Source organism: Chiloscyllium plagiosum, unplaced genomic scaffold (genome assembly GCF_037043375.1).
Source record: "Chiloscyllium plagiosum isolate Xiang-an unplaced genomic scaffold, Cpla_swu_hap1 HiC_scaffold_23, whole genome shotgun sequence".
NCBI lineage: Eukaryota > Metazoa > Chordata > Chondrichthyes > Orectolobiformes > Hemiscylliidae > Chiloscyllium > Chiloscyllium plagiosum.
In genome coordinates this window covers 27,674,481-27,701,593 of record NW_028270161.1, presented here as the reverse complement: position 1 = coordinate 27,701,593, position 27,113 = coordinate 27,674,481, and the positions used below count along the sequence as shown (strand labels likewise).

Genomic DNA, 27,113 nt, shown 5'->3' with positions numbered 1-27,113 from the left:
AGCCCTCCACTATCACCTGATGAAGGAGCGTCGCTCCGAAAGCTAGTGTGCTTCCAATTAAACCTGTTGGACTATAATCTGTTCTTGTGTGATTTTTAACTTTGTACACCCCAGTCCGACACCGGCATCTCCAAATCATTTTCCTGAGTAACAACTGTACTTAATTTCATCGGGAACACTCCGAATTGTCCAATTTCAATGGAGACCTTTGGAAGTTTCAAAACACAGAGGGATCATCCAGCGGAAAATTCTATTTCCCCGGCAATCCTTGAGGGGAGTGTGCAGGGTCCTCACGTGCAACAAACGACAATAGCGACTGTCTGGCCGAGGGAAAATCCGGGTTTTTTACTTCAATATGATTCTTTCTGAGCTCTTGTGCTGCAAGAAACCCCGGGAACTCTTTCAGTTGGCCTATATGTAGCACATCTCTCTTGCAGCTCCACATCGAAAGAAGGACGTGGACTGAACGTGCAGAGCAGCACCGAATGCTCATAGTCTTCTCGTATTTGCCCATGCCCTGCTCTTCGGTAGTGCTTTGAGTTCAAGGAGTGTTTCGGTGTGTGGATCTACTGCGAATGGGTGCTGTGGCCGATGATGGGAGATGGACTCTGCGGCTGGCCATGGGCCTGTTGGCGGGGGCCGCGGGACTCTACGGCCTCCATAAGCTGGTGACAGTAAAACGACGGCAGCAACACCGAGCTGGCGGCGACCGTCAGTCAGAGAAAAACCCAGTCTACCGAGTGACCGGTCTAAAGGTGACGGATGATGACCAAGGAATAGCAGACATTCAGCAAGGTACTATTTGCAGCGTGGAGGAGACGTTTCATTCACCTTCATTAAACCTTTCAACTTCCCTTCCTCACTGAAGGAGCGTGTGGTCTAACTACTCCCAGTTAATGCCTGAGCAATGGGAGAAATGCATATTAAAACTTTTTCTTGCTTTCTTTGTAGATGATGAATTTCTCTGGCGTATGCGGTTTTGTTCTGTTCCAGATTATTCATTAATTGGAGATGCCAATGTTGGACTAGGATGGACCAGGTCAGAACTCACACGACATCAGGTTATGGAGCACTGCTCTATTATCAGGTGACGAAAAGCACACAGGCACAGAATTTATGGGCAGAGTTCAAAAGGTCATACAAATGATGTGAGTTGAGTGTGTCAGGCTAAATAATAAGTCAGTGCAGGTGATCAAAAGTGTCAGGTAGTGTGTGTAAAGTGTCAACAGCTGAATAGCCAGTGAAGGGATGACCTATAATCCAATTAATTGAGGCAGAGAGAAAATTACAAAAAAAATTAGGTGGTACTGGAGACAAACCAAATGGCTGGAAATAACATGAAAGATATGAGTTGCATGTTGAGGGTCTGACCAAAGTAACAAGTAATCCAAAACTTGACAAATTAATTATTGTAGAGAGATCTTAGCAAGTTGGTCATGATGTTGGTCATAACATCATGATCAAGGTGATGGTGTCAAAAGAGGACAGTAAGGATGATTTTACAAATACAGAACAGTATGGTAGGGTTACATGTAGCTCAGTGTGAACCCAAGATCACGGTTGAGGCCATCTTCATGGGTACAGAACTTGACCACCAGTTTTTGCACGGCAATTCTGCGTTGTTGTGAATCTCGGAGGCCACCTTAGAGGACGCTTACCCAAAGATCAGAAGCCGAATGTCCTTGACCGTTGAAGTGTTTCCCAACTAGGAGGGATCGTTCCTATCTGGTGATTGTTGCACGGTGTCCATTCATCTGTTGTAGTGTCTGCATAGGCTCGCCAATATACCATGCCTCAGGGCACCCTTGCCTGCAGTGCCTGAGGTAGACAGCATTGGCTGAGTCACATGAATATATGCCATGCATGTACTGGGTGGTGTTCCTACGTGTGATGGTAGTACCCATGTCAATGATCTGACATTGCTTGCAGAGGCTGCCGTGCCAGCATTGTTTAGTGTAGGGTTTGACATTGTCCTAAAGACTGGGTAGTTTGCTGTGAGCAATGTTTGAAGGTGATAAGACGTAGGGATGATCTTGGCAAGATGTTCGTTGTCATCGATGATATGTTGAAGGTTGCGAAGAACATGGCGTAGCTTCTCTGCTCCATGAAAGTACTGGACGACGAAGCATTCGCTCTCTGTCGGTCGTGTCCTATGCCTGTCTTCTCTGGAGGTCATTGCGGTTTTTCACTTTTGAGACATCAGAATTGGCGATTGATGAGTTGAGCATCGTACCCCATTCTTATGAGAGTATCTTTCAACACCTTTAGGTGTCTGCTGCCTTCCATATCATCTGAGCAGATCCTGTGTATACGCAGGGCTTGTCCGTGGGGGATGGCTTCTTTAACATGTTTAGGGTGGAAGCTTGAGAAGTGCCGCATCGTGAGGTTATCGATAGGCTTGTGGTAGAGTGAAGTACTGAGGTGTGTCCCCCAGATGGAGATGTGTGTGTCTAAGAATGAGACTGATTCTGAAGAGTAGGCTGAGGTAAGTCTGATGGTGGGATGAAAGTTGTTGTTATTGTCATTCCAGTGATTCCTCGCAATGAGTCCGGAGGGAGAAAATGTTGTTGATGCATCTGGAGTATAGCATTGGTTGGAGGTCTTGTACAGCAAGGAAGTCTCCACCCCCCAAAAAATAAAAGGAACTTAAATAAAATGAGGATAGAGTTAGCTAAAGTGAACAGGGTGAATAGTTTAGCAGGAATGACAGTAAGCAAGTTGTCAGAGTGGGTGCTGCAGATGCTGGCGATTAGAGTCAAGATTAGAGTGGTGCTGGAAAAGCACAGCAGGTCAGGCAGTATCCGAGGAACAGGAAAATCAATACTTCGGGCAAAAGCTCTTCATCCCTGTGCCTTCTCGAACTTCTCCTTCAAACAACTGCCAAACATTAAACAGACCATCGTTTCAGCAAACTACCCAGTCTTTAGGGCAACATCAAACACTACACCATACAATTCTGGCACGGTAATTCCTGCAAGAAATGTCAGATCTTTGACATGGGTACTACCTGATGAAGGGCTTTGCCTGAAACATCGATTTTCCTGCCCCTTGGTTGCTGCCTGACCTGCTATGCTTTTTCAGCACCACTCTAATCTTGACAGTAAGCAAGTAGTGGTATTCATTTAAGAAGGAAATCTATAACTCTTAACAAAAATATATCCCAGTAAGGAGGAAATATTCTAAGGTGAAAAATGTGGCACTGGAAAAGCACAGTAGGTCAGGTAGCATCCGAGGAGCAGGAGACTCCACGTTCCAGGCATAAGCCTTTCGTCAGGAGCATTCTTGATGAAGAGCTTATACCCGAAACATCAACTGTCCTGCTTCTCTGATGCTTCCTGACCTGCTGTGCTTTTCCAATGCCATATTTTTCGACTCCAGCATCTGCAGTCTTCACTTTCTCCTAGGAAATATTCTAATTTTAGGGATAAACCAACCAAGTTACAGAGCCTATTAAGTTGAAAGAAAAAGCATACCAGGAGGCAAAAGTTAGTCATAGCCCTGAAGACTTGGAAGAACTGAACCTAGCAAAGGAGGACCAAAAAGATAAAGACAGAGAAAAGTAATTACGAGTACTGAGTAGCAAGGATTATAAAAACTGGCGTTAAGAGCTCCTTTTAAATATGTAAAGAGGAAGATAAAGGTCTGACTGAATATAGGCCAGTAGGACATGAATCTGGGATGATGTTATGGAGAACAAGGAAATGGTAGGTGACTTATACAGACTTTGCATCAGTACTTACTGTGGAAGATATTTCTAACATTCCATTAGTACTGAAGAATACGGATGAAGGAATTAAGTAATATTACTAGAGAATAATATTAGACAATGGGGCTAAAGGCAGGTAAGTTTCCCCCTTCCCCCCCGGTCCTAGTAGTTTACATCCTAGAATCCTAAAAGAGATAGCTGCAGTGAATGGCATTGACCGTAATTTTCCAAAAATCCTTGGATTCAGGAGAAGTACCAGAGGATTAGAAATCTGCCAATCATGCCTAACTAATTTATTGCAGTTTTTTTTACCACGAAGTCTCAACAAGAGCAGATAGAGGGCAACTAGTAGATGTGTTCTATTTGGACATTCAGAAGGTGATCAACAAGGTACCTCAAAAAATCTCAAGGCATAAGAACCTACATATTGGAGATGGTATGTTGGCATGGATAGAGAATTGGCTAATGGACAGGGAATAGAGAGTGGAGATAAAGGATTTTTTAGGTTGGCAAACTGTGGCCAGTGAGGTTTCACAGGGATCACTGCTGGGACCACAATTGTTTACAATATATATTCCCTCCGTAAGAGCATTTTAGTCTAACTACAACACAGGGACTGCAGTGATTCAGTGATACCATCGCCTTCTCAAAAGTAACAAGTGAATGGCAATAAATGGTCCGCTTGCAAAACCCTGTCCTACAAGTGAATTCTTTTAAAAAAGTAATGGCTTGGAGGAAGGAATTAAGTGTACTATAGCCACATTTGTAGATGACGCAAGAATACATGGAAAGGCAGGTTTCAAAAGTAATACAAGCGGTTTACAAAGAGATATTGGAAGATTTAGTAAGTGGGCAAAAAGTTGGTAAATGGAGTTTCATGTGGCAAAATGTGACGTTGTTCATTTTGGGAAGGAGAACAAAAGAATATTATTCAAATGGAGAAAAAAACTGCAGAAAGCTGTAACACAAAAGGACATGGGTACTTGTGCACGAAACACAGAAAGCTACCACCAGGGTGCAGCAGGTAATCAGGAAGGTTAATGGAATGTTAGCCCTCATTTCAAAGGCGTTGGAGTAGGGAGGTCTTACTGAGACTGCATCACGAGTACTGAGAGCAGTTTTGGTCCCTATATTTAAGATAATAGATTATTTCATTGCCGGCAGATCAGAGAAGGTTCATGAGAATGAACCCTGCTGTGGAGGCATAGGTTGAACAGGTCGTGACTATATTCGCTCTCCTAAAATGTTTGTTGTCATTGTGTTTGTCTTTATTTTTTGACTTAGATTGCTTTTTTTGCCCTTGAGTTTTTGACAAATCCTTATCAGTTTTATCCCAAAATTGAGAATGTCTCTTCTTTTTAAAATATGATGAGGAACTGATTGAAGTCTTTGTGGATGTAAATTTGTTTGCTGAGCTGCAAGGTTTGTTTTCAGCTATTTCATCACCATACTAGGTAACATCATCAGTGAGCCTCCAGTGAAGTGCTGATGTTATGTACCAGTTTGTATTTAAGTCTTTAGGTTTCCTTGGGTTGGTGATGTAATTTCCTTTTTCCCCCTTCAGAGGGTAGTAGTGGGGGTCCAAGTCAATATGTTTGCCTTCCAGCTCAGCCAGCAAACTTAGATCCAGAACCTCAACCTGAGCTACAAATCTTCTTAAAACTTGCTAACGCCAATGGACACAATACACTAAAACAGGCCCGAAGATAGGAAACCAGTGCCATCCAACAGAGCGCCAACCGCAAACAGCTGTACTTCCTGCACCAATGCCTAAGGAAACAGGTATTACCTAAATGCCTTAAATACAAACCTCCCTTTAATACCCAACTAGCCAAAAGAATAGCAGAGCAATATAGCCACAGAATGCTTAGAGAAATGATTAATGCTGCCCACAACAGACTCTGTAAATACAACCAGGAAATTTCATGCCAAAACAATTTACTCACTAACACTACAGACTATGAATGGACAGACAGTACAACAAATCATAGACGTTAGACAGCGGCAAACACAAAACAAAAGAACTAGACTTGCAGAAAAATCTAGACAAACTGACAATAACAACACAGAAGCATGCATAACAAACCTGCCTGACTGACCCTTAACAGACACTGAAAAAGCCGTCTTACTAAGAGGGTTAATTTACAAGTTCTGGAATGCGGACAAGAAAGAGTTCTTAGCAGCATTAGAAACAACACTGAAAGCCAACAAACTCAGAAGAAACCCAACAAACCATCAGACAGACATTTGCACCGACATAAAGCAGGAAAAAGGAAGGAAACACATCAATACACAAGAAAGGAAAGCACTAGAAAGATTCAAAAAGATAAAAATATCGTTATCCTACCTGCAGACAAAAGACGCTTGACAGTCATTTTAAACCGAACTGACTACATTGAGAAATCAAACACACTGCTTGCAGATGTCAACACTTACCAACAGGTGGTGATAGACCCAACTCTTCAACTAGAAAACTGAATCATGCCCTACTGAAAAAAACTTCAGCAATCTAGAGAATTAATCAAGACACACTTCCAAAAAAATGAAACCAGACGGATTAAACATACCAGCTTCAACGGATTACCCAAAATTCACAAACCAGGAGCTCCCCTCAGACCCTTAGTCTCGCTACCTGGAACACCAACATACAGATTAGCCAAGGAACTACACCAAAGACTAAAACCCTTAGTAGAAGACTCACGCCACTCCATTCACTCCACCCAAGAATTCCTGAACACCATCAAAGGCGCCAAGGTAGAAGAGATTGAAATAATAGTCAACTTTGACGTAACACATTTATCACCATCAATCTGGCCAAAGAAACACTGACTATACTATTAGAAGACACATACCCCAAACACCACCAAATTCATCAGCAAGAACAACATTGTCAAGCTAATGGACCAATGCCTTACCACCCACTTCACTTTCAATAATAAAACCAACAGACAAACTACTGGAACACCCATGGGATCTCTGATATCAGGGGTCTTAGCAGAGACAGTAATACAGAGACTCAAACAGCTCTGCCAACCATTCAACCTAAACTTTGGGTCCGCTACATGGATGACCCCTTTGTCATCACTAAAAGGGACAGATTAGAGGAAACCTTCAAGACCATTAATAATATCCTTACTGGCATAAAAGAGGAGGAAAAGAACAATAAACTGCCATTCCTAGATGTCGCATTAGAGCGAACAGTCAATGGGGAACTTCAAACCACCGTCTACATGAAAAAAACACATACGGACCAAATACTAAACTACAGAAGCAATCATCCCGACACCCACAAACAAAGCTGCATTCTTATTAACAACATTATTTCAATGATCCACCACCCACTGTAGCACCGACGAACTATGAAGAGCAGAGGAAAATCACCTATACAGTGTATTCAAAAAGAATGGGTACCTAATGAACACAGTCCGCCGATTCTCAACAACCAACACAAACAAGCAGACAAAACACACCCAGAAATCCTAGCCACTCTCCCCTACATCAAAGACATCTCAGAAATGACTGCCAGACTACTAAGACCTCTTGGTATCATGGTAGCCCACAAACCCACCAAAACAGCCGCTAATGAACTTGAAAGACCCCAGTTAGACCACAAGCAAAACAAATGTCATTTACAAAATACCTTGCAAGAACTGTAACACACACTACATTGGACAAACAGGCAGAAAACTAGCCATCAGGATACATGAACATCAACTAGCCACAAAAAGACATGACCCACCATCACTACAGATAAGGAAGGGCACCACTCTGACTCTGACAACACATCCATCCTAGGACAAGCCAAACAGAGACACATATGAGAATTTCTAGAAGCATGGCATTTCAACCGGAACTCTATCAACAAACACTTCGATTTGAACACCATCTGCCACCCTCTGAGAAAATGACATCACCAACCCAAGGAAACCTAAACACTTAAATAGAAAGTGGAACATAACACTAGCACTTCCCTGGAGGCTGACTGGTGATGAAATGTCTGAAAACGAACCTTCTAGCTCAGCGAGCAAACTTACATCCAGAACGTCAACCTGAGCTACAAGTCTTCTCAAAACTCGCTGACATCTTTGTCTTTTATGTGCTGTTTATTCTACTTCCAGGATTTCTACTTACAAAATCTCCTGAAGTCTTAGAACAACAACGTTTGCAAGCAGTTCTGGGCCTACTTAAGGGGACCTCTGATGTTTCCATTCGAGAACAAGCACTGGTGACTTTAGGTAACAGTGCTGCATTCAGTGCCAATCAGGTATACCCAAATATATCTCTCATCTGAGTAAAAAAAAATGGATCAAATTTTAAGGATCAGTTCTGATATAATTATGGTTAAAAGAACAAAATTATGACAATCTTATACTTGTCCTTAGAGTGTCTATTTATTTTTGGAATACTAAGTTTTCGGTTTCCAAAAACAAAATTCAAATTATTTTTCTGAGCTGATGTGAACTTCAAGTATCTTTACATTGTTTACATTTAATAGTGCATTAAAACAAAAATACTACATTAATTTTCATAAAATGAGGATGTAATATTTTTAAAATTAACTTGTATCTTTATATTTTCAGGATCTTCTTCGAAACCTAGATGGGCTCAGTATTATTGCAAATTGCTTGTTTGATGAAGTCACATCAGTCAGAGTTAAGGCACTAAATGTGATGAATAATCTTTCCATGAATGTTGCTAACCAAAAAGAGCTGAAGGTAATGAGACATTGAGTTTGAGTTAGAAAAAAATGTTCACAAGCAAACTTAACAATAGAACTGTTTTTTTAAGTTTTTTTTTTATCTCACTGTGTGTAGTGATGCCTTTCACCTTTCATTCTTGTACTAAGCAAATGTGAACATTGAGGAGAAAGTGAGGTCTGCAGATGCTGGAGATCAGAGATGGAAATGTGTTGCTGGAAAAGCGCAGCAGGTCAGGCAGCATCTAGGGAACAGGAGAATCGACGTTTCGGGCATTAGCCCTTCTTCAGGAATGTGAACATTGTCCCACACAGCAAATTAGGTAGTCATCATAAAATCTGTTTTAGATGATGTGAGTTATAGAGTCATAGAGTCGTAGAGATGTACACCACGGAAACAGACCCTTCAGTCCAACCCGTCTACGCCGACCAGATATCCCAACCCAATCTAGTCCCACTTGCCAGTACCCGGCCTATATCCCTCCAAACCGTTCCTATTCATATACCCATCCAAATGTCTTTTAAATGTTGCAATTGTACTAGCCTCCATCACTTCCTCCGGCAGCTCATTCCGTACATGTACCACCCTCTGTGTGAAAAAGTTGCCCCTTAGGTCTCTTTTATATCTTTTCCCCTCTCACCCTAAACCTATGCCCTGTAGTTCTGGACTCCCTGACCCCAGGGAAAAGACTTTGTCTATTTATCCTTTCCATGCTCTTCATAATTTTGTAAACCTCTAAGGTTATCTCTCAGTCTCCGCTCCAGGGAAGATAGCCCCAGCCTGTTCAGCCTCTCCCTTTAGCTCAAATCGTCCAATCCTGTCAACATCCTTGTAAATCTTTTCTGAACCCTTTCAAGTTTCACAACATCTTTCCAATAGGAAGGAGACCAGAATTGCCCGCAATATTCCAACATTGACCTAACCAATGTCCTGTACAGCCGCAACATGACCTCCCAACTCCTGTACTCAATACTCTGACCGCTAAAGAAAAGCATACCAAACGCCTTCTTCACTATCCTATCTACCTGCGACTCTACTTTCAAGGAGCTATGAACCTGCACTCCAAGTTCAGCAACACTCCCTAGGACCTTACCATTAAGTGTATAAGTCCTGCTAAGATTTGCTTTCCCAAAATGCAGCACCTTGCAATTATCTGAATTAAACTCCATCTGCCACTTCTCGGCCCGTTGGCCCATCTGATCAAGATCCTGTTGTAATCTGAGGTAACCTTCTTCGCTGTCCAATACACCTCCAATTTTGGTGTCATCTGCAAACTTACTAACGTACCTCTTATGCTCACATCCCAAATCATTTATATATATGATGAAAAATAGTGGACCCAGCACCGATCCTTGTGGCACTCCACTGGTGGGTGAAGTGCAAGGCAGATAGGTGTAGGGAATGCTGGATGACTAGAGAAATTGAGGTTTTAGTCAAGAAAAAGAAGGAAGCAAATGTCAGTTATAGACAGCAGGGCTCAAGTGAGTCCCTAGAAGAGTATAAAATCTGTAGAAGTATTCTTAAGAGGAAAATCAGGAGCGCAAAAAGGGGACATGAGATAACTTTGGCAAATAGGGTTAAGAAGATAGCCCCAGATAGAATCCAAAGGGATTCTATAAATATATTAATGACAAAAGAGTAACTAGAGAGAGAAAATAGGCCCCTTAAAGATCAGCAAGGCTGCCTATGTGTGGATCTACAGGAGATGGGGAAGATTCTAAACAGTAGGTTTCATCAATGTTAACTGTGGACAACTTAGACAACTTGGGAAATAAATAGTGACGTTTTAAAAATGTCCATATTACAGAGGAGGTGGTGCTGGATATCTTAAAATACCTAAAGGTGGATAAATCCCTGAAACCTGATCAAATGTACCCTAGGACACTGTGGGCAGCTAGGAAAGTGATTGCTGGGCCCCTCGCTGAGATATTTGGATCATCGTTAGCCACGGGAGAAGTGCCGGAAGACTGGAGGTCGGCTAACATGATGCCACTGTTTAAGAGGGGTGGTAAGGAAAAGCCAGGGAAGACTGGTGAGCCTAACCTCAGTAGTGAGCAAGTTGTTGGAATGGATCCTGAGGGATAGAATTTTACATGTATTTGGAAAGCCTGACTAATAAGGGATAGTCAACATGGCTTTGTGTGGGAAATCATGTCTCACTAACTTGATTGAGTTTTTTGAAGAAGTAACAGAGAGGATTGATGAGGGTAGAATGGAAAACGTGATCTATATGGACTTAAGTAAGGCGTTCAACAAGGTTCTTTATGAGTAGACTATGAAGGGCTTTTGCTTGAAACGTCAATTTTCCTGCTCGTCGGATGCTGCCTGAACTGCTGTGCCTTTCCAGCACCACTCTAATCTAGAATATGGTTTCCAGCATCTGCAGTCCTTGTTTTTACCTAGTTAGCAAGGTTAAATCACTTGGAATAGATGGAGAACTAGCCATTTGGATACAGAACTGTCTCAAAGGTAGAAGACAAAGGGTGGTAGCGAAGGGTTGTTTTTCCTGTAAAGGGCAGTGTATTGGGAGTCTGCACTGTTCTGGAATTTGGAGGCTTGTGTGGCAATACCTGTTACATCTGAGAATAGCTGGAGCTGGTTGAGGCCTAGACCCTAGAGCTTCTGGGGTTGCAACTTGCCTGCCAGCCTGCCTGGAGGCACTCAAACCTGGGACTCTTCATTACTGCCGCTGTTGGCTTTGGAAGTCTGGTGGCCAGCATTTCTCCTTGATGAGTTGAAGACAGCTGTAATAACACCTAATGCTCCATGTATAAGCTGTTGCTGCTGCTGCTGGTTGAGGCCTGGAGCCTTGGGTGATGCAGCCTACCATTATGTGCAAGGGATGGCCTGGCATCAGACACATCCCTGCCTCTACGCTACCCCTAGGGTTAACAGCAGGAACGTCCTTTGCAGAGACCCCCAAGTCTCAGGTAATGCCATTCTCAACTAAAACGTTGACTAAAATATTGGGCCCCCCGGCTGGCAGCAGTTCAGAAAAATGCTCCATTCCTGACGCTAGCCGATGGCAGATAACTCATCTCCGATCCGGAGAGCATAATGGTTCCCGAGTGAGGGACTATTATAGGGCTTTCTTCTCTCCAGGTCCATTTACCAAGGAAGCTCGCTAAGTTTTGTGGGAGGACCTGCTGCAAGTCATTCCAGAGGGTGCCGAGAGGCTCAACATCCCTCTGAGCTTAGAACATCCTGGGGTGGGTGAATGTGTGCGGCTCCTCGAGGAGTGTATCATAATCAGAGAGACGCCCCTTTCCTGCCACAGGGCCATAAACACTCTGTTGCATAAGAAGGGGGGATCTCTGTTTGTTAAAGAATTGTTCTCTGATGTTCCTCTTCAGCATGGCCTTAAAACTCTTTGCCCGGGAACTTTCAACTCACCTTGGCACCATGATAGACCATATGATCTAACCAGACGAGTCCTCCACCATCCTGTGCTGAAGCTTCCATGACAATGTCCTCCTGGTCCAGTATATGATCCATTATTTCCCGGAGGACTGGCCTGTAAAGAATCTTTCTCTCCCATGATTGGGAAAAGGCATTCGATAGAGTGCATCATGAGTATCAGCTGAGGACTGTGCAAGCGTTTGGGCTGGGGACGCTCTTTCTCGCTCGCATCAGACCTCTGAACACTGCTGCAGAGTGCCTAGCGAAGACAACAGGTTCCTGTTGGCACTCCTGCGCTTTGGGAGAAGAGTGCCCCCCCAGCCAGTTTTATTCTGTCTGCATGGAGCCATTCCTGCAAGCGGGTTTTACATTTGCTTCTATGTGGGCTGGGACTGGATGTGGTTCTTTTGGCACATGCCAATAATGTACTCCTCATGTTCACGGACCCAGCTGACCTGTGGAGGCTGTGTGCATACCATAATGCCTACTCTGTGATGTCCTTCACAAAGATCAACTGGAGCTAGTGTTTCGGATAGCAGTTCGATTCATGGCAGATGGGCCTGGTGCTTCACGTGCAGTACCACTCATCTCTGCCTAGAAATCCATCTTGCCCTGCTGAGGAATTCTGGCCAGCGAATTGGCACGAGTTGGAGACTAAGGTGACCACTTGCCTAGCATGCTGAACAGGATTGCACTGAGTATTGTCCTGTAGGGCCTGAGTGCTGGTCATAAATCTGCTGATGACCGCCATGTTGCGGTACCGGCTGACCAATTTGGTCCGTCACCCTGGCTTTGTCACCACCGTCCAGAAAAAGCTCGCTGTTTTTTCTGGGACAAGAAGCAGTCCTGGGTCGCTGCTGCTGTTCTGAGGCTCCCACTTGAGGAGAGTGGTCACGCTCTCACTCCCAGGTAGCAACTTCCTGCCTTCAGACCCAGCAGCGACACTTTTTGTCAAGCCTCCTCCAAGGTGGGCACCCTGATGATGTATTTCTCTGGATAGGTGTACGACCTCTGTTACAACCTGTTCGTGGAGTGGTGCAGGCCTCTGATCGTCTTCCACCAATTTGCCTGTTTCCTATCTGGACCTGATCACAGTCTGGGACACTGTCAGTTTGCACTGGAATTCTCACCCTATGGGATTGGCAGCTTTTGTCAGGGAGCCGCTGCTCAAAACAGGTGCCTCCTCAAGTACGGTTTACAATGGCAAAGGGAGGAAAGAGCTCAGGGTGCAGGGCTGATTAGAACCTGGAATGTGCTGGATAACACCAGAGCTGAAAAATGTGTTGCTGGAAAAGCGCAGCAGGTCAGGCAGCATCCAAGGAGCAGGAGAATCGATGTTTCGGGCATAAGCCCTTCGTCAGGAATCCTGAGGCTTATGACCGAAACGTCGATTCTCCTGCTCCTTGGATGCTGCCTGACCTGCTGCGCTTTTCCAGCAACACATTTTTCAGCTCTGATCTCCAGCATCTGCAGTCCTCACTTTCTCCTAGCTGGATAACACCAGCACAGTTGACTGCAAAGGTATTAGTCCATCTCCAGTTTGTGACCCAAGAAATCCAAAGTCTTACGGACAAGGCATACAGCCCCAACTCCTCATGTGCAGTTGAGGCGGCTCAGGCTTCCGGACAAAATGATCCCTGTCCGTCTGGAATTTGGCATTGGGTCTATTCCGCAGACACTCCCCTGTGTTGCAGTGCCCCACAATCTGAACTACCTCAGGGATATCCTCCTGGTGCCCTTTCGGAGGGCATGGAGGCATTTTTTGTACAGGTTGATACTGCACACTCTCAGTCTTCGCCCATCAACTGAATACACCTTAGCATAATGTTTTGCCTTTTGATGGCAGCAATCCCCTACAAAGAACTCTACAAAGGGGTCCTCCCCTCTTACATCGCGGATCGGGGATGGAGAGTGCTGCATGCAGTGGTCCCATGCACCCGGCGACTGAGTAAATTTACCGGGTGCTAGTCCAAGTGCAGGAGACGGTCTTCCAATTAAACGTTGAGTGTGTATGTCTGCAACCCTTTTTTAGTTTTTTGAAGAGGCTGCTGTTAAAACTTTGGTTGCACTGTAGCCCCACACTCCTGATCTACGGGCATCCGGTTTTGAGAGTGGCACACAAGTCTACGAGCCTTCTTGTGGCTTTGCCCCTACCCCTAGCCAAGATGGCCATGAACAGGTCCAGGCAGTGGGCCAAAGAGTGGCTCCCTGTTCCTGTCTGCCCCTCTTTCACAGTTACATCTGCACTCAGGTGTCCCTGGAGAGGGAGCACCCGGTGCTCACCAGCACAGTTGAGATCTTTTAAGACCCCTGAACGCCACAGGAACTGGAGTGCATTATCAGCCTGAATAAAGATATTCTGATTTAATGAACTGTCTCTGTAGTATAAGTTTCTGTTTTGCCTTTGAGTTTACATTTGTTTTCGGTTTGGTGCCCCAGGAAGATGGAAGAGCCCAGGGGGTTATATTTTAACATGTACTGTCCCTGTCTCCGATACGCCCTAATGGGCATCGGTGTGAGGGGAATTTTATCTTTTGTTGAAATGAGCAGTGGAACTTTGTTTGTATTTCAAACCATTGTCCCTGTCCCAGGAGTGTACAGTGAGGACAGAAAAGAGGGGATTTATTTATTTAGTTCATTTGTTTGTTTAGATTAGATTAGATTAGATTACTTTACAGTGTGGAAACAGGCCCTTCGGCCCAACAAGTCCACACCGACCCGCCGAAGCGTAACCCACCCATACCCCTACATTTACCCCTTACCTAACACTACGGGCAATTTAGCATGGCCAATTCACCTGACCTGCACATCTTTGGACTGTGGGAGGAAACCGGAGCACCCGGAGGAAATCCACGCAGACACGGGGAGAACGTGCAAACTCCACACAGTCAGTCGCCTGAGACGGGAATTGAACCCGGGTCTCTGGCGCTGCGAGGCAGCAGTGCTAACCACTGTGCCACCGTGCCGCCCACGATTTAATTATTTGTTGACTTTGCTTTTGCTTGAGTTTATTTTTATTTTGACCCCCCTGTGTCCTCTGCCCAAAAGAAGTTGGTGGGGACAGAGTCAAGATAGAGCCTTTTGTTTTGCTTTTTTATTTGTTTTGTTTTCCCTGAGTAATAGCATCTTTTATTCTTATTTAACAAAGTCAGCTTTAGTTTCTGTTTTGGAAGAGCAGTGTGTGGCTTTGCTCTGTGTTTCACCTGTTGCTGTCCCTGTCCCAGATATATGTGAGGTGCGGCATTTTGGAAAGGTGAATCAGGATAGGACTTATTGTTACGACACAGGGTAAACCCCCCTGCTTAATTTAAACCAGCAACACAGAAAAGATTTCTCCCATGCAGTAATCTGTGAAAATTTGAGAGGCCAAGAACTATTTAAAAATTAACCACTTTACTTCTTAAGGTATAATAGAGAATAATTAACTAACAACTATTTACAACTCCTTCCTCTAACCTATCTTTTACCTTCTCTTCTATAATACTAGTCCGATAAACCCCCCCAATTAAAATTTACCAAAAATTCAAGTTTCAAAACCAGCCAGCTGTCGAATCTTCTATTTGGATCTTCCAGTGTCTTTTCTTCTTAGGGAATTATGCTTCGCAGGTCACGGATCAATAAGGTACCTTTAAGAGAGCTATTCTCCGGGCAGTCTGCAGATGTCATTGGCTTGGCGGTCCTTCTTCCAACTGTTCAATTTTCCCCAGTCTTATAACTTCAAAGCATCGGATGTGTCTTTGACTTTTAAGATTGTCAATATACTAAATTCAAACTTGATTGGAATTTGGTATTTTTCAGGGTATAATTTAAACTGATTGGCCTAATTCAAATCTGTTTTGTGGTTTCCAGGCAACCAGCTAATCTAGCTTTCGACCAAGAGTTACACTGTTTCCTTATTCAAAACACTTGGTGCGGTGTCAGGTAGTTCTGCTAGCTTTTAACTCTCTTAAAGATACAGTACACTCACATCTTCATAACAGTAATACACTTAATGGTAAGGTCCTGGGGAGTATTGCTGAACAAAGAGACCTTGGAGTGCAGGTTCATAGTTCCTTGAAAATAGAGTTTAGGTAGACAGGTTAGTGAAGAAGGCGTTTAATATGCTTGCCTTTATTGGTCAGTGCATTGAATATAGGAGTTAGGAGATAATGTAGCTGTACAGGAGATTGGTTAGGACACAGGAAAGATGTTGTGAAACTTGAAAGGGTTCAGAATTAGGACACGGGAAGGGTGTTGTGAAACTTGAAAGGGTTCAGAAAAGATGGACAAGGATGTTCCAGTATTTGAGTTATAAGGAGAGGCTGAATAGGCTGGGGCTATTTTCCCTACAGCGTTGGAGGCTGAGGGGTGACCTTATAAAATCATGGGCGTGGTTAGGATTAATAGACAAGGTCTTTTCCCTGGGGTGGGGGCGATGGAGTCCAAAACTAGAGGCCATAGGTTTAAGGTGAGTGGGGAAAGATTTAAAAGGGACTTGAGGGTCAACCTTTTCACGCAGAGGGTGGTGCATGTATAGAATGAGCCACCAGAGGAAGTGGTGGAGGTTGTGCAATTACAACATTTAAAAATGAATATATGAATATGAAGGGCTTAGAGGGATATGGGCCAAATGCTGGCAAATGGGACTAGATTAATTTGCGTTATCTGGTTGGCGTAGATGAGTTGGATCTGTTTCCATTGGATGGGTATATGAGTAGGAAGGGTTTGGAGGGATATGGGCCGGGTGCTAGCAGGTGGGACTAGATTGGGTTGGGATGTCTGGTCGGCATGGACAGGTTGGATCGAAGGGTCTGTTTCCATGCTGTACATCTCTATGACTCTAAGTGGTGTCATGAAATCTTTTATGTTCTTTGGAGCAGGAAGGTGGGGTTTAGCATGGAATCTGAAAGAGAGCACTTCTGACAACTTGGCACTCTCGTCTTTATATTGTCTGTCTTGTCAGCCTTGATTATGTGATCAAGACTTAAAAGAGCTTGAGCTCATAACACTGTGAGTCAGACAATAAAGCTACCGACAATAAAGCTACCTACAATAAAGCTGGTACTAACATTAAAATATTTAGGAACTGCACAATGCATAGAATTTTTATATCTGGTTTGGGAATCTCTTAACTCTAATCCACTTCATGAATGAATTTGGTAACACAAATGGTCAGATCAAGTGACTAAAACAAAATCGAAAGCAGAATCTCCTGTAGTAATTCAGTACCACATATAAATCTAGATGACCAGTATGATATATAAATAAATGCTTCCCTGTGTATTATCTTTCTTAAAGGAGAACAAGAGCTTGAAATTTGTTCTTAGATTTTTTAATTCTGCTATTTGAAAAAAACAGTCATGGGTAATTTGTGTTCCAAGTTCTTCTTAATCCTGTGGAAAATATCTAGCTCTGCTGTCAGCTACAAGCAATGAGTTGATTAGACCCTTGTGGCAAGTTGTAAGCACAAAACATCTTACCAATGTGTAATAGTGTACTGGCATTCCCCAATCTACTGTTCACCATTAAACTTGGTACACAGGAAGAGGAGAAGTACTGAATGGCGGAGGTATTGGTTTTGAAGGGAAAAGAAAAGTAGGTCAGGCAACATGAGATGGGGTTAAGAGAAAAGTAAGAAAAAGGGAGCAGATAAATTTGTTTTTTGGAGATTAGACTTGGGTTCATATCGGCAGCTAAAATGTGCATGTGAGTGAACATTAGAAACTTTGAGTATGGTTAGATGGTAAGTTAGGATGCATAGGACTTACAGATTTTAAGCAACCTCTTTAAAGGAGGAGAGAGATGGAGAATTTTAGGGAAACAAAAGTCAGTTCTAAAGAAGAATCGTAGTGGTCAGGCAGGATCCACGGAGAGAAAGCAAACTAACATAACAAGCCTAGAGGTCTAATCTCTAATGAAGAGTCATCTGGACTCGAAACACTAGTTTTGTGGGGGTGGGGGGTGGAGGGTGGCAGTGGATAAGTGAGCTGTGAAGAGGATGCAGAAATGTTCATGTGATTTGGACAGGCTGTGAGTGAGTGGGCAAATGCATGGCAGATGTAGCAAAATGTGGACATATATGAGGTTATCAACTTTGCTAATAAAAACAGGAACGTAGAGTATATTTGAATAGCTGCAAATTGAGAGGGGGGACTGTTCAATGAGACCTCTGTGTCCTTGTGCATCAATTGTTGAAAGTAAGTACACATGTGCAGCAGGCAGTAAACTGGATGTTAGCCTTCATAGTGAGAGCATTCAAGTACAGGAACGAGGATGTTTTGCTGCAATTATATTGTGAGGCAACACCTGGAATATTGATTATCTGAGGAAGGGTGCTCTGGCCATGGAGGGAGTCCAACAAAGATTTGCCAGTCTGATTATCTTAACAGAGAGTGGATCGATTAGGGATATCAAGGGAGTGTAATGAAGGTTTACCAGTCTGATTCCTGGGATAGCAGGATTGATGTATGAGGAGAGGTTGAGTACATTAGGATTTATTCATTGGACTTTCGAAGAATGAGGGGTAATCTCGTAGAAACCTATAAAATACTAACAGGTTAGATGCAGGAAGGATATTCCCAATGGTGGGGGAGTCCAGAATCGGGGTAATAGTTTAAGGTTAATGTGTAAACATTTTAGGACTGAGATTAGGGGAAAAAATTGAACTCAATGATCAGCATGATCATTGAATGGCAGAGTAGGCTTGAGTAGTGGAATGGACTACTCCTGCCTTCTGTGTTTCTATGTATGCAATGATGTTATTTTTTAATGATGCTTGAAATTCATAAGGAGACTGGAAAATTCCATCTTAACATCAACTCTGCAACACCACCGGGTAATATCAAACCCTGTTCAGCCAATTTAAATATTCCAAGTGAGAAGTGTAGCTTGTTTAGAATCTAGAAGAATGACCACAACTTAATTTCATATAAAACATATTTATGATTTATTATTTCATACAATTGTTTCCATGTTTTACTGTGTTTGATTTCCAGTTTTTGAGAAGACAGATGATGTAGATGGTGTGTATATAGTTGTACATTTCCAATAATAAACAGAGATTTGTGCTAAATATTTATTTTGAGAAATAAGGTATTGGAATTTAACTGTTGTCCAGTGAAGGACTGCAAGGTAGAAATTCAGATCTTTTCATTTTATCTAAATGTGCACTTAATGGATTTCTTAATGTATTCTAAAAAAAATTATTTGTTATAGATTTGGATCCCAGGAATATTGGATACTTTAAGGACCACTGTTTTAAACTCTGAGCTGCAAGTAGCAAGCCTTCGAGTGTTGACTAACTTCTCTGTTACCAATAATTATCATTACATGATGACCAATTACATTCCTCACTTCCTTAAGCTCCTGGTAGAAGGAACTGAAAAAATAAAGGTATGTCTTACTGACTTTCTTTTTTATTAATGTTTTTGAGGGCATCACTGGATGACCAGCATTTATTGCTCCTTTTAAATTTCCCTGAAGGAGTTGATGGTGAACTGCCTTGTTGAACTGCTGCAATCCTTGGGGTGTCCTAGGTCCCATGTGCAGTTAGGAATGGAGATTGACCCAACGAGAAACACAAATATAGTTACAAATCAGGACAGTGTGTGGCTTAGAGGAAAACTTGCAGGTGGTGATATTCCCTTGTACCTTGCTGCTGTTGCCATCTTTTTGATGGAGGTTGTGGATTCGGTAGTGGCTGTCAAACAAGCCCTGTTGGGTTGTTGTAGTGCGTACCAGTGCTGCCATTGTACATCAACAGTGGAGAGATTGGATGTTGAGTATGTTAGGTAGGGTATCAGTCAAGAGGTTCTTTTGTTCTGAACTATGTTGAGGATGATATTGGAGTTGCACTCACCCATATAATTGGAGAGTATGCTATCACAGTCCTGTACCTTATAGACAAAATATCTTTAAAGTGGAAATAGAATGTACTCTGTTCTAGTTAATGTAAATTGACAAAACAAGTTCTTGATAAGAAGTAGGAAAATTACATAAATATTAGATAAAAATTTACCAGAAACCAAAATTTCGATTGAGGTTTCATTTGTAGCTGAGAGTCTCTGATGATCAATAATTTATTCTTATAGTTTGAACCATATATAAATGACATCACAGGTTTGGTATCTAACATTTATCTCAGCTGGCACAATGATAGAGGAGCAAAGATTAGTCATGCATTCAAATGTTAGGCAGATAAACTGATCAAGGTTGCAGTTTTGATTGTTTTCCAAGTGCCACTGTTAAAATTATGAAGTCCTGTCAGGACAAAATTCAACTTGATTGTGATGTTTTCTGACCTCTAGCTAATCTGTTTCACATTGTGAAAACTCACATGAAAGGTGGCAAGTTATCGGAAGGTAACTGGTGCCTGATATATTACTTACAGACTAACCATCATGAGAGATGATGGCAGGAAATCTAAATTGAGTTTCCATAAACAGTCATCTTAATGAATTTTTTATTTGTTAAAAACAACAGGTTCAGATATTGAAAGTCCTGATAAACCTGTCCACAAACCCAGACTTATGTCATGACCTTCTTAGTGCTCAGGTAAGATCCATGCTAATGCTATTTATTAGAATTATTTTGCAGTCAAATCCTTGATTTAAACAAGTTGAAAATAGAAGACAAACATTTTTACTCCTTGTCTAATTGTCCATATTGCTGATACTAGTGTAAAGCTTTGGGTGATATTAGTGAAGATTATTAAGAGCAAATGCATTGCCCTACCAATTCTGATTTGAATCCAGCAATGCCAATATTGTTGATGATTGACATTGAACTCAAATGTAGTGGAAATAAAAATGTTCTTGTAGAAGTGGAGAATTTAGTGCCATTGTTTCTTTTCAATTCGTCAGGTAGTTGGTATATGTGTAAACCTGGAATCAGGCTTTGTAACTTGGTTATGCATATTGTTATACTGAGTTTGTTGATATTGTATTCCAGCAGTAGTCAGCCCAAGCATCAGCATTAGCATATACGATGGACATATTTTCAGAATGGTGGAAGCAGAGGGTATCAAAGTCTACATTCACATATTACCTGCCTAATCCAAAATGTTTGTCCAGGGGTTTTAACAAAACTTAAATATCGCTGTAATGAATAGGGTTGTCAAATCTGAAGGTATTTCTGGAGATTTTATTATATGTGTGCAAATGGTATTGCATTTACCATTATTATTACAGGTTGTGTCCCCTCTGATTAGCTATTTTTGTTTGTGGTTTTAAGCCACCACCTGCTGTGTAAGAACTGGCAGCTGAAGAAGGGAAACAAATGGCTCCCAGCACTGTTGGGAATATTGGGCTTAGGCTCCATGCCTGGATCTTCCAGTTCAGTTTTGAAAATAAGTTTTCTTTCAGTAGCTTTGTGTGGGAATGAAATTTTGTAGTTATTTCTCCTTCCCCACATCCTCTCATCAGCCAAAATACAGACATTGCTGTTCTTCTGGACAACATGCTTTCTATTAAAATCAAAACATTCTTGATTAAATAAAGATAAGACAGACCATGTAATGGATAGAATAGAAAGAGTTCAGAGAAGTGAGTGAAGAATTGACTCTGAAATGCTGAGCCTTTTGTTATATAGCACACAGGTTTTCAAGAAATAATCTTAAGCCTGAAACACTCTTGGGCTTTAACAAGAGTTGTGCAAATTTTGATGGAAAATTAAGTGAGGGAAATAAAAGTGCTAGAAAATAACCTATAGTGGCAAGGGTTGTGGGAGTTCCCAAAATCTGAAGATATGAGGCAAATTTTCAGTTGAGCTATTTAAAGTCTGAAGATGTATTAAGAGAGATGTGGAAAAAACTTTTTTTTGAGAAATGAAATACATAAAGTATTCATTGCACCATTAAACCTGGAGGAGACTAAGATACAATGATTAAGCTGTTGTACTTATGAAGAAAGAAGCCAATGGGTATAGAAAAGGTGAAATCCAAAGGCAGGTGATGCATAAGGACTGAACTCATTAGAAAATTTAATTGGGTTGGCTGATAATTTGATGTTTATTAATATGAAGCATGCACTAAGTAGAAAAGCTTGGGGATTCTGTGTGATGCTACAATAGTCACAAGGTGTATCACCAAAACGATTATTTGGGATTGATGTTGGGCCTAGTAATATTGGCCACAGGTACATTGACATTCTGACTTCCACAGAAATTTGGTGATTCATTTTATACCTGTGGGCTGGATTCCTTCAAAATCTCAGTAATGCAATGGATTTTGTTTAAGTGTCAAAACTCATTCAGTACAGTTAAGTAAGTAAGTTTGGCATCAGTTGCCATAACAAACAAAAGCACTAGAATGAGAGAGATTCCAATTTTAAGAATCTTTCTGCATATTTATAATGTGCTTCACCCACAGAATATTCTCCCATGTTTTTGCTGTTAAAATAGAAATTCAGATGATCACCATATTTTTGGGATAACTTTCCAAGATTTTCTTACAACACAAAAAAAACCTTTTGAGTTTAAGAAATCTACAGTATCTATATCCAAAATATGAGAAGGAGCCTTGGGTAAAATGGATCAATTATCAACTGCAATTCTCTTTTGAAACTGACTCAACATTCTAATCTAATCTGGTAAATGTAGGGGAACGGGTCCGGGTAGGTTGCGCTTCGGCAGGTCGGTGTGGACTTGTTGAGCCGAAGGGCCTGTTTCCACACTAAGTAATCTAATCATATCTTGGCTCCCAAAATTTACCTTTGTGCCACATCTACAATGATTGTACTTGACTGGTGCCAGTTATAGTTTTATTTAAGTGCCGAAACAACATTCACTGTTCACTGCTGAAACAACTTATGGGACATTTACAATGCCTTGGAGAGGACATTGCCAGACCAGGTGTTAAAGGTGAAGGATCAGTAATTTAACTTGTAGAACCTACCTATTTTTTCTAAAGAACAAAGAAAATTTACAGCCCAGGAACAGGCCCTTCAGTCCTCCAAGCCTGAGCCGATCCAAATCTACTGTCTAAACCTGTCGCCCAATTCCTAAGCATCAGTATCCCTCTGCTCCCCACCTACTCATGCATCTGTCCAGACGCATCTTAAAAGAGTCTACCATGCCTGCCATGCCTGCCTCTAACACCTTTGCTGGCAACGTGTTCCAGACACCCACCACCCTCTGTGTGAAGTACTTGCTCCTTAAACTTCCCACCTCTCATTATTGAGTCCTTCACCCTGGGAAAAAGCTTGTCTCTATCCACTGTCTATATCCTTCATGATTTTGTAAACCTCAATCAGGTTCCCCCCTCAATCTCCTTTTTTCTAATGAATACAAACCTAACCTACTCAACCTTTCTTCATAGCTAGCACCTTCCATACCAGGGAACATCCTTGTAAACCTTCTCTGCACCCTCTCCAAAGTGTTTCACAACCTTTTGGTAATGTGGCGACCAGAACTGTACATAGTATTCTAAATGCGACTGAACCAATGTCTTGTACAATTTTAACATGACTTGCCAGCTCTTATACTCAATACCCTGTCCAATGAAGGCAAGCCTTCTACACTATATGCCTTCTTGACCACTCTATCCACCTGTGCAGCAACCTTCAGGGTACAATGGACCTGCACTCCCAGATCTCTCTGCCCATCAACTTTTCCCAAGGCTCTTCCGTTCATTGTATAATTCGCTCTAGAATTAGTCTTGCCTAAATGCATCACCTCATATTTGTCAGGATTGAAATCCATCTGCTACTTTTCCATCCAACTCTCCAGTCTATCTATATCCTCCTGTATTCCTTGACAGTCCCTTATGCTTTCTGCTACTCCACCAATCTTCATGTCATCTGCAAACTTGCTGATCATACCAACAGTGCCCTCTTCCATACCAACAGTGGCCAAAACACTTACCCCTGTGGAACATCATTGGTCTCCTTTCTCCATTTCGAGAAACTCCCTTCAACTACTACTCTCTGTCTCCTGTTGCCCAACCATCCACCTAGCTAGAACACAATGTGACTTCACTTTCTCTATTAGTTTATCATGGGGAACCTTATCAAACACCTTACTAAAGACCATGTATATGACATCAACAGCTCTTCCTTCATCTATCAACTTGGTCTATATGTTTGTAAGTTTAGGTTTTCGGTTGGGAGCTGTAAATTATTTTTAATCTTTCATCATGGGCACTAAACATACTGTGAAATAAAACATTTAAATAAACAAGTCAAGTTATATATATGTTGCCATTTTGCTCATTTATTGCAAAAAATGTATGGGTAACTGGTACCATGTGGAAAATTAATAAATTTAAATCAGTATATGTTTTCAAGCAAGGAAATATCCAGATTTATCTAATATCCAGCTTTTGCTGTAATAGGAACACTCTGGGATGAATTTGGACCCTTTTCTAAAATGTGATTTATAATCTATGCTATGATATGTATGTATCATATGTTATACTTCATTTCAGGTACCATTGTCGTTCCTTGTATTGTTTGACAGCTGTATAAACAAAGAAGTTCTTCTACGACTGTTGATATTGGTGGCAAATCTGAAAGAAAATTTGAATCTGTTGCAGAACTCTGTTCAGTTTGAATATGGAGTGGATTCTCTCCATGCTGTACTATTTGGGAATCCAACACCATTTTCTCATAAACTTGCAAAGCTAATATTGTACCAAGATAATGAAGTAAAACAACAGATTGCTAGAATTATTACCAAATCATATTAGAGGCATATTATTTACCATGTAATTTAATGTTTTAATGATTATATAAACTAAATGTGTCAGTTTGAATGTGGATATGTACTGTAATTTAACGACCCAAGTTTTATATATAAATATTATTTTTGGTACTTCAAAGGGGGAGCCTTTTCCATTGTGCAGGAAAACTATTCTTGAATCAGCACTGGTTTTGTTATTACTGTTTTTGTATTTGTAGAAGACTAATAAGTCCAGAAATAATGTTGGACTGAAGGCATTAATCCCGAAAAGCAATGAAACTAGAAAAGTTAAAAATGCATTTTGTATCTTGTGACTGAAAATCATGTAAATAATTTAAATTGTATTGTAACTGAACAAGTTTCCTGAAGTATTTTTATGAATCACTGTAATTGATTAGATATTATTAATGATGCTGACTTTTTTAATCTAATTATTTAAGTCACAGTACTGTTATGCCTTTGTTGTGGGAAGATAATGATGGTTGAAAGACATTTAAGTGAGAAATGTTCATGGTTAGCCATGATCAAATGGTGCAGCAGATTAATAGGACAAATGGCCTAATTCCACTCCCATATCTTATGGTCTTATTCTATTGCATAGTTCCCTGAACTGGATTAACGTTTTAGCCAGGATGGCGAGGAGGGTGGAAATGACAAATTTGCTCATACTTCCTTTGTGTCAAACTGAAGATGATTTCAGGGTATTGCTTCCCATTGAGAACAATTATGCACAAATTGACAGAAGACAATGTAAAGCTGGTTTCAGTTACTTAAAATTTATATATTAAGATATAAAAACCACAAGAAGTAAATAAGGATAGAGAGGCACTTGAATACATTCAGATAAGAGAGAACATTTTCTAAAACAAAATTCAAAGTGAAAGTGTTCTTTATCAATTTTAGGACTATACTACCAAATTCTTGTTTTTGTTTGTTTTGGATTTAAGATTAAATAATTCATAGTATGTAAGATAAAGGTTTTTCAGACATGACTTTGGGGCCTTTTGGCTTTGTAGCAACAGTCGATATAGATTGAAACTTCAATATCCAATCTTTGGATTATAAAATTGCATCTGCTTGTCACTTTTGTGTTCATCAAACATTTTTGAGCGTTAGAAGTTAAGTTGGACAACTAAAATAACATTGTTTGTGTTTTAATGTACCCAAATAAATTTGTAACAAATGTAGTCACTTCTATATAGCCATTTTTTTCCCCTGAAAACAATGTAAATGTCGTTCCTAAAAAGAAACTGGCATAACCACCACATTTTGAATGCCATAAAGAGGTTTCCAGCACAATGAAAGGCAGTCTTAGGTTGGAAAAAGAACAGCCAGCTTTTAAGAATGCTGGTTTTTGAAGAGATTATCTGAAGTCACGTAAATTGGCACTTTTCTACACAATTAAGTTATCCTATATAACATGTTTTTTTTAACTTCCTCTACTCCAAACTATTCAGGAAAACGTCATTTTAAAATATGTGAACACGTACTATTTTCCAAAATCTTTCAATCAAAGCAGTGAATTGTGTTTCTCAAAGTATTGATACTAAAATAAAACATTCTGAAATACGTTTCCTGGTCAAAATATATGCTATATACTGAATGTGCTGAGTTTGCATTAATTTCTGCAAGTTTGTAAGCTGCTCTAATCACAGAATTTGTTTGTTGATGAAATCCTACATGTCTTCCCTGTTGAAAACTACAGTGACTGAAGTTCTTGATTGTTGACCCCTATGAAGAAATTTTTAAAGACAAAACCACAGCTAAAATATTTAATTGTAATTTGTAATATAGTTATCATGAAGACCAAATCATTTAACTGTTTTCTCCCATCCGCTCAAGCTCATTTAAAAACACACAAACCATTTCAGACAGGAGAAAACCTTCAGTCAATCCATCACATTTCATCCATCCAGAGAAAGTATATTCCTGTCAGGGTGAAAGGGAAGGCTATAGGTATAGGGAATACTGGATGACGAAAGAAATTGAGGGTTTGGTTAAGAAAAAGAAGGAAGCATATGTAAGGTACAGACAGGATAGATTGAGTGAATCCTTAGAAGAGTATAAAGGAAGTAGGAATATACTTAAGAGGGAAATCAGGAGGGCAAAATGGGGACATGAGATAGCTTTGGCAAATAGAATTAAGGAGAATCCAAAGGGTTTTTAGAAATATATTAGGGACAAAAGGGTAACTAGGGAGAGAATAGGGCCCCTCAAAGATTAGCAAGGTGGCCTTTGTGTGGAGCCACAGAAAATGGGGGAGATACTAAATGAATAGTTTGCATCAGTATTTACTGTGGAAAAGGATATGGAAGATATAGACTGTAGGGAAATAGATGATGACATCTTGCAAAATGTCCAGATTACAGAGGAGGAAGTGTTGGATGTCTTGAAACGGTTAAAGGTGGATAAATCCCCAGGTCATGATCAGGTGTACCCAAGAACTCTGGGAAGCTGGAGAAGTGATTGCTGGGCCTCTTGCTGAGATATTTGTATCATCGATAGTCACAGGTGAGGTGCCGGAAGACTGGAGGTTGGCTAACGTGGTGCCACTGTTTAAGAAGGGCGGTAAAGACAAGCCAGGGAACTATAGACCGGTGAGCCTGACCTCAGTGGTGGGCAAGTTGTTGGAGGGAATCCTGAAGGACAGGGTGTAC

General features: G+C 41.2%; 1 protein-coding gene across 2 annotated transcripts; it reads left to right on the top strand.

Annotated features, from left to right (window-relative positions):
* Nucleotides 1–16: 16 nt before the first annotated feature.
* On the top strand, nucleotides 17–26,027 carry armc10 (armadillo repeat containing 10). Of its 2 annotated transcripts, XM_043713832.2 has the most exons (6): nucleotides 18–795; nucleotides 7,825–7,970; nucleotides 8,287–8,421; nucleotides 18,997–19,173; nucleotides 20,263–20,334; nucleotides 24,203–26,027. In XM_043713832.2, exons 1-6 carry the CDS (start codon nucleotides 576–578, stop codon nucleotides 24,461–24,463), a joined length of 1,011 nt encoding a protein of 336 aa, XP_043569767.1. In that variant the 5' UTR covers nucleotides 18–575; the 3' UTR covers nucleotides 24,464–26,027. The 2 variants fall into 2 exon arrangements, with proteins under 2 accessions (XP_043569768.1, XP_043569767.1); XM_043713833.2 differs by lacking the exon at nucleotides 20,263–20,334 and having other exon boundaries at nucleotides 17–795.
* Nucleotides 26,028–27,113: the final 1,086 nt, after the last annotated feature.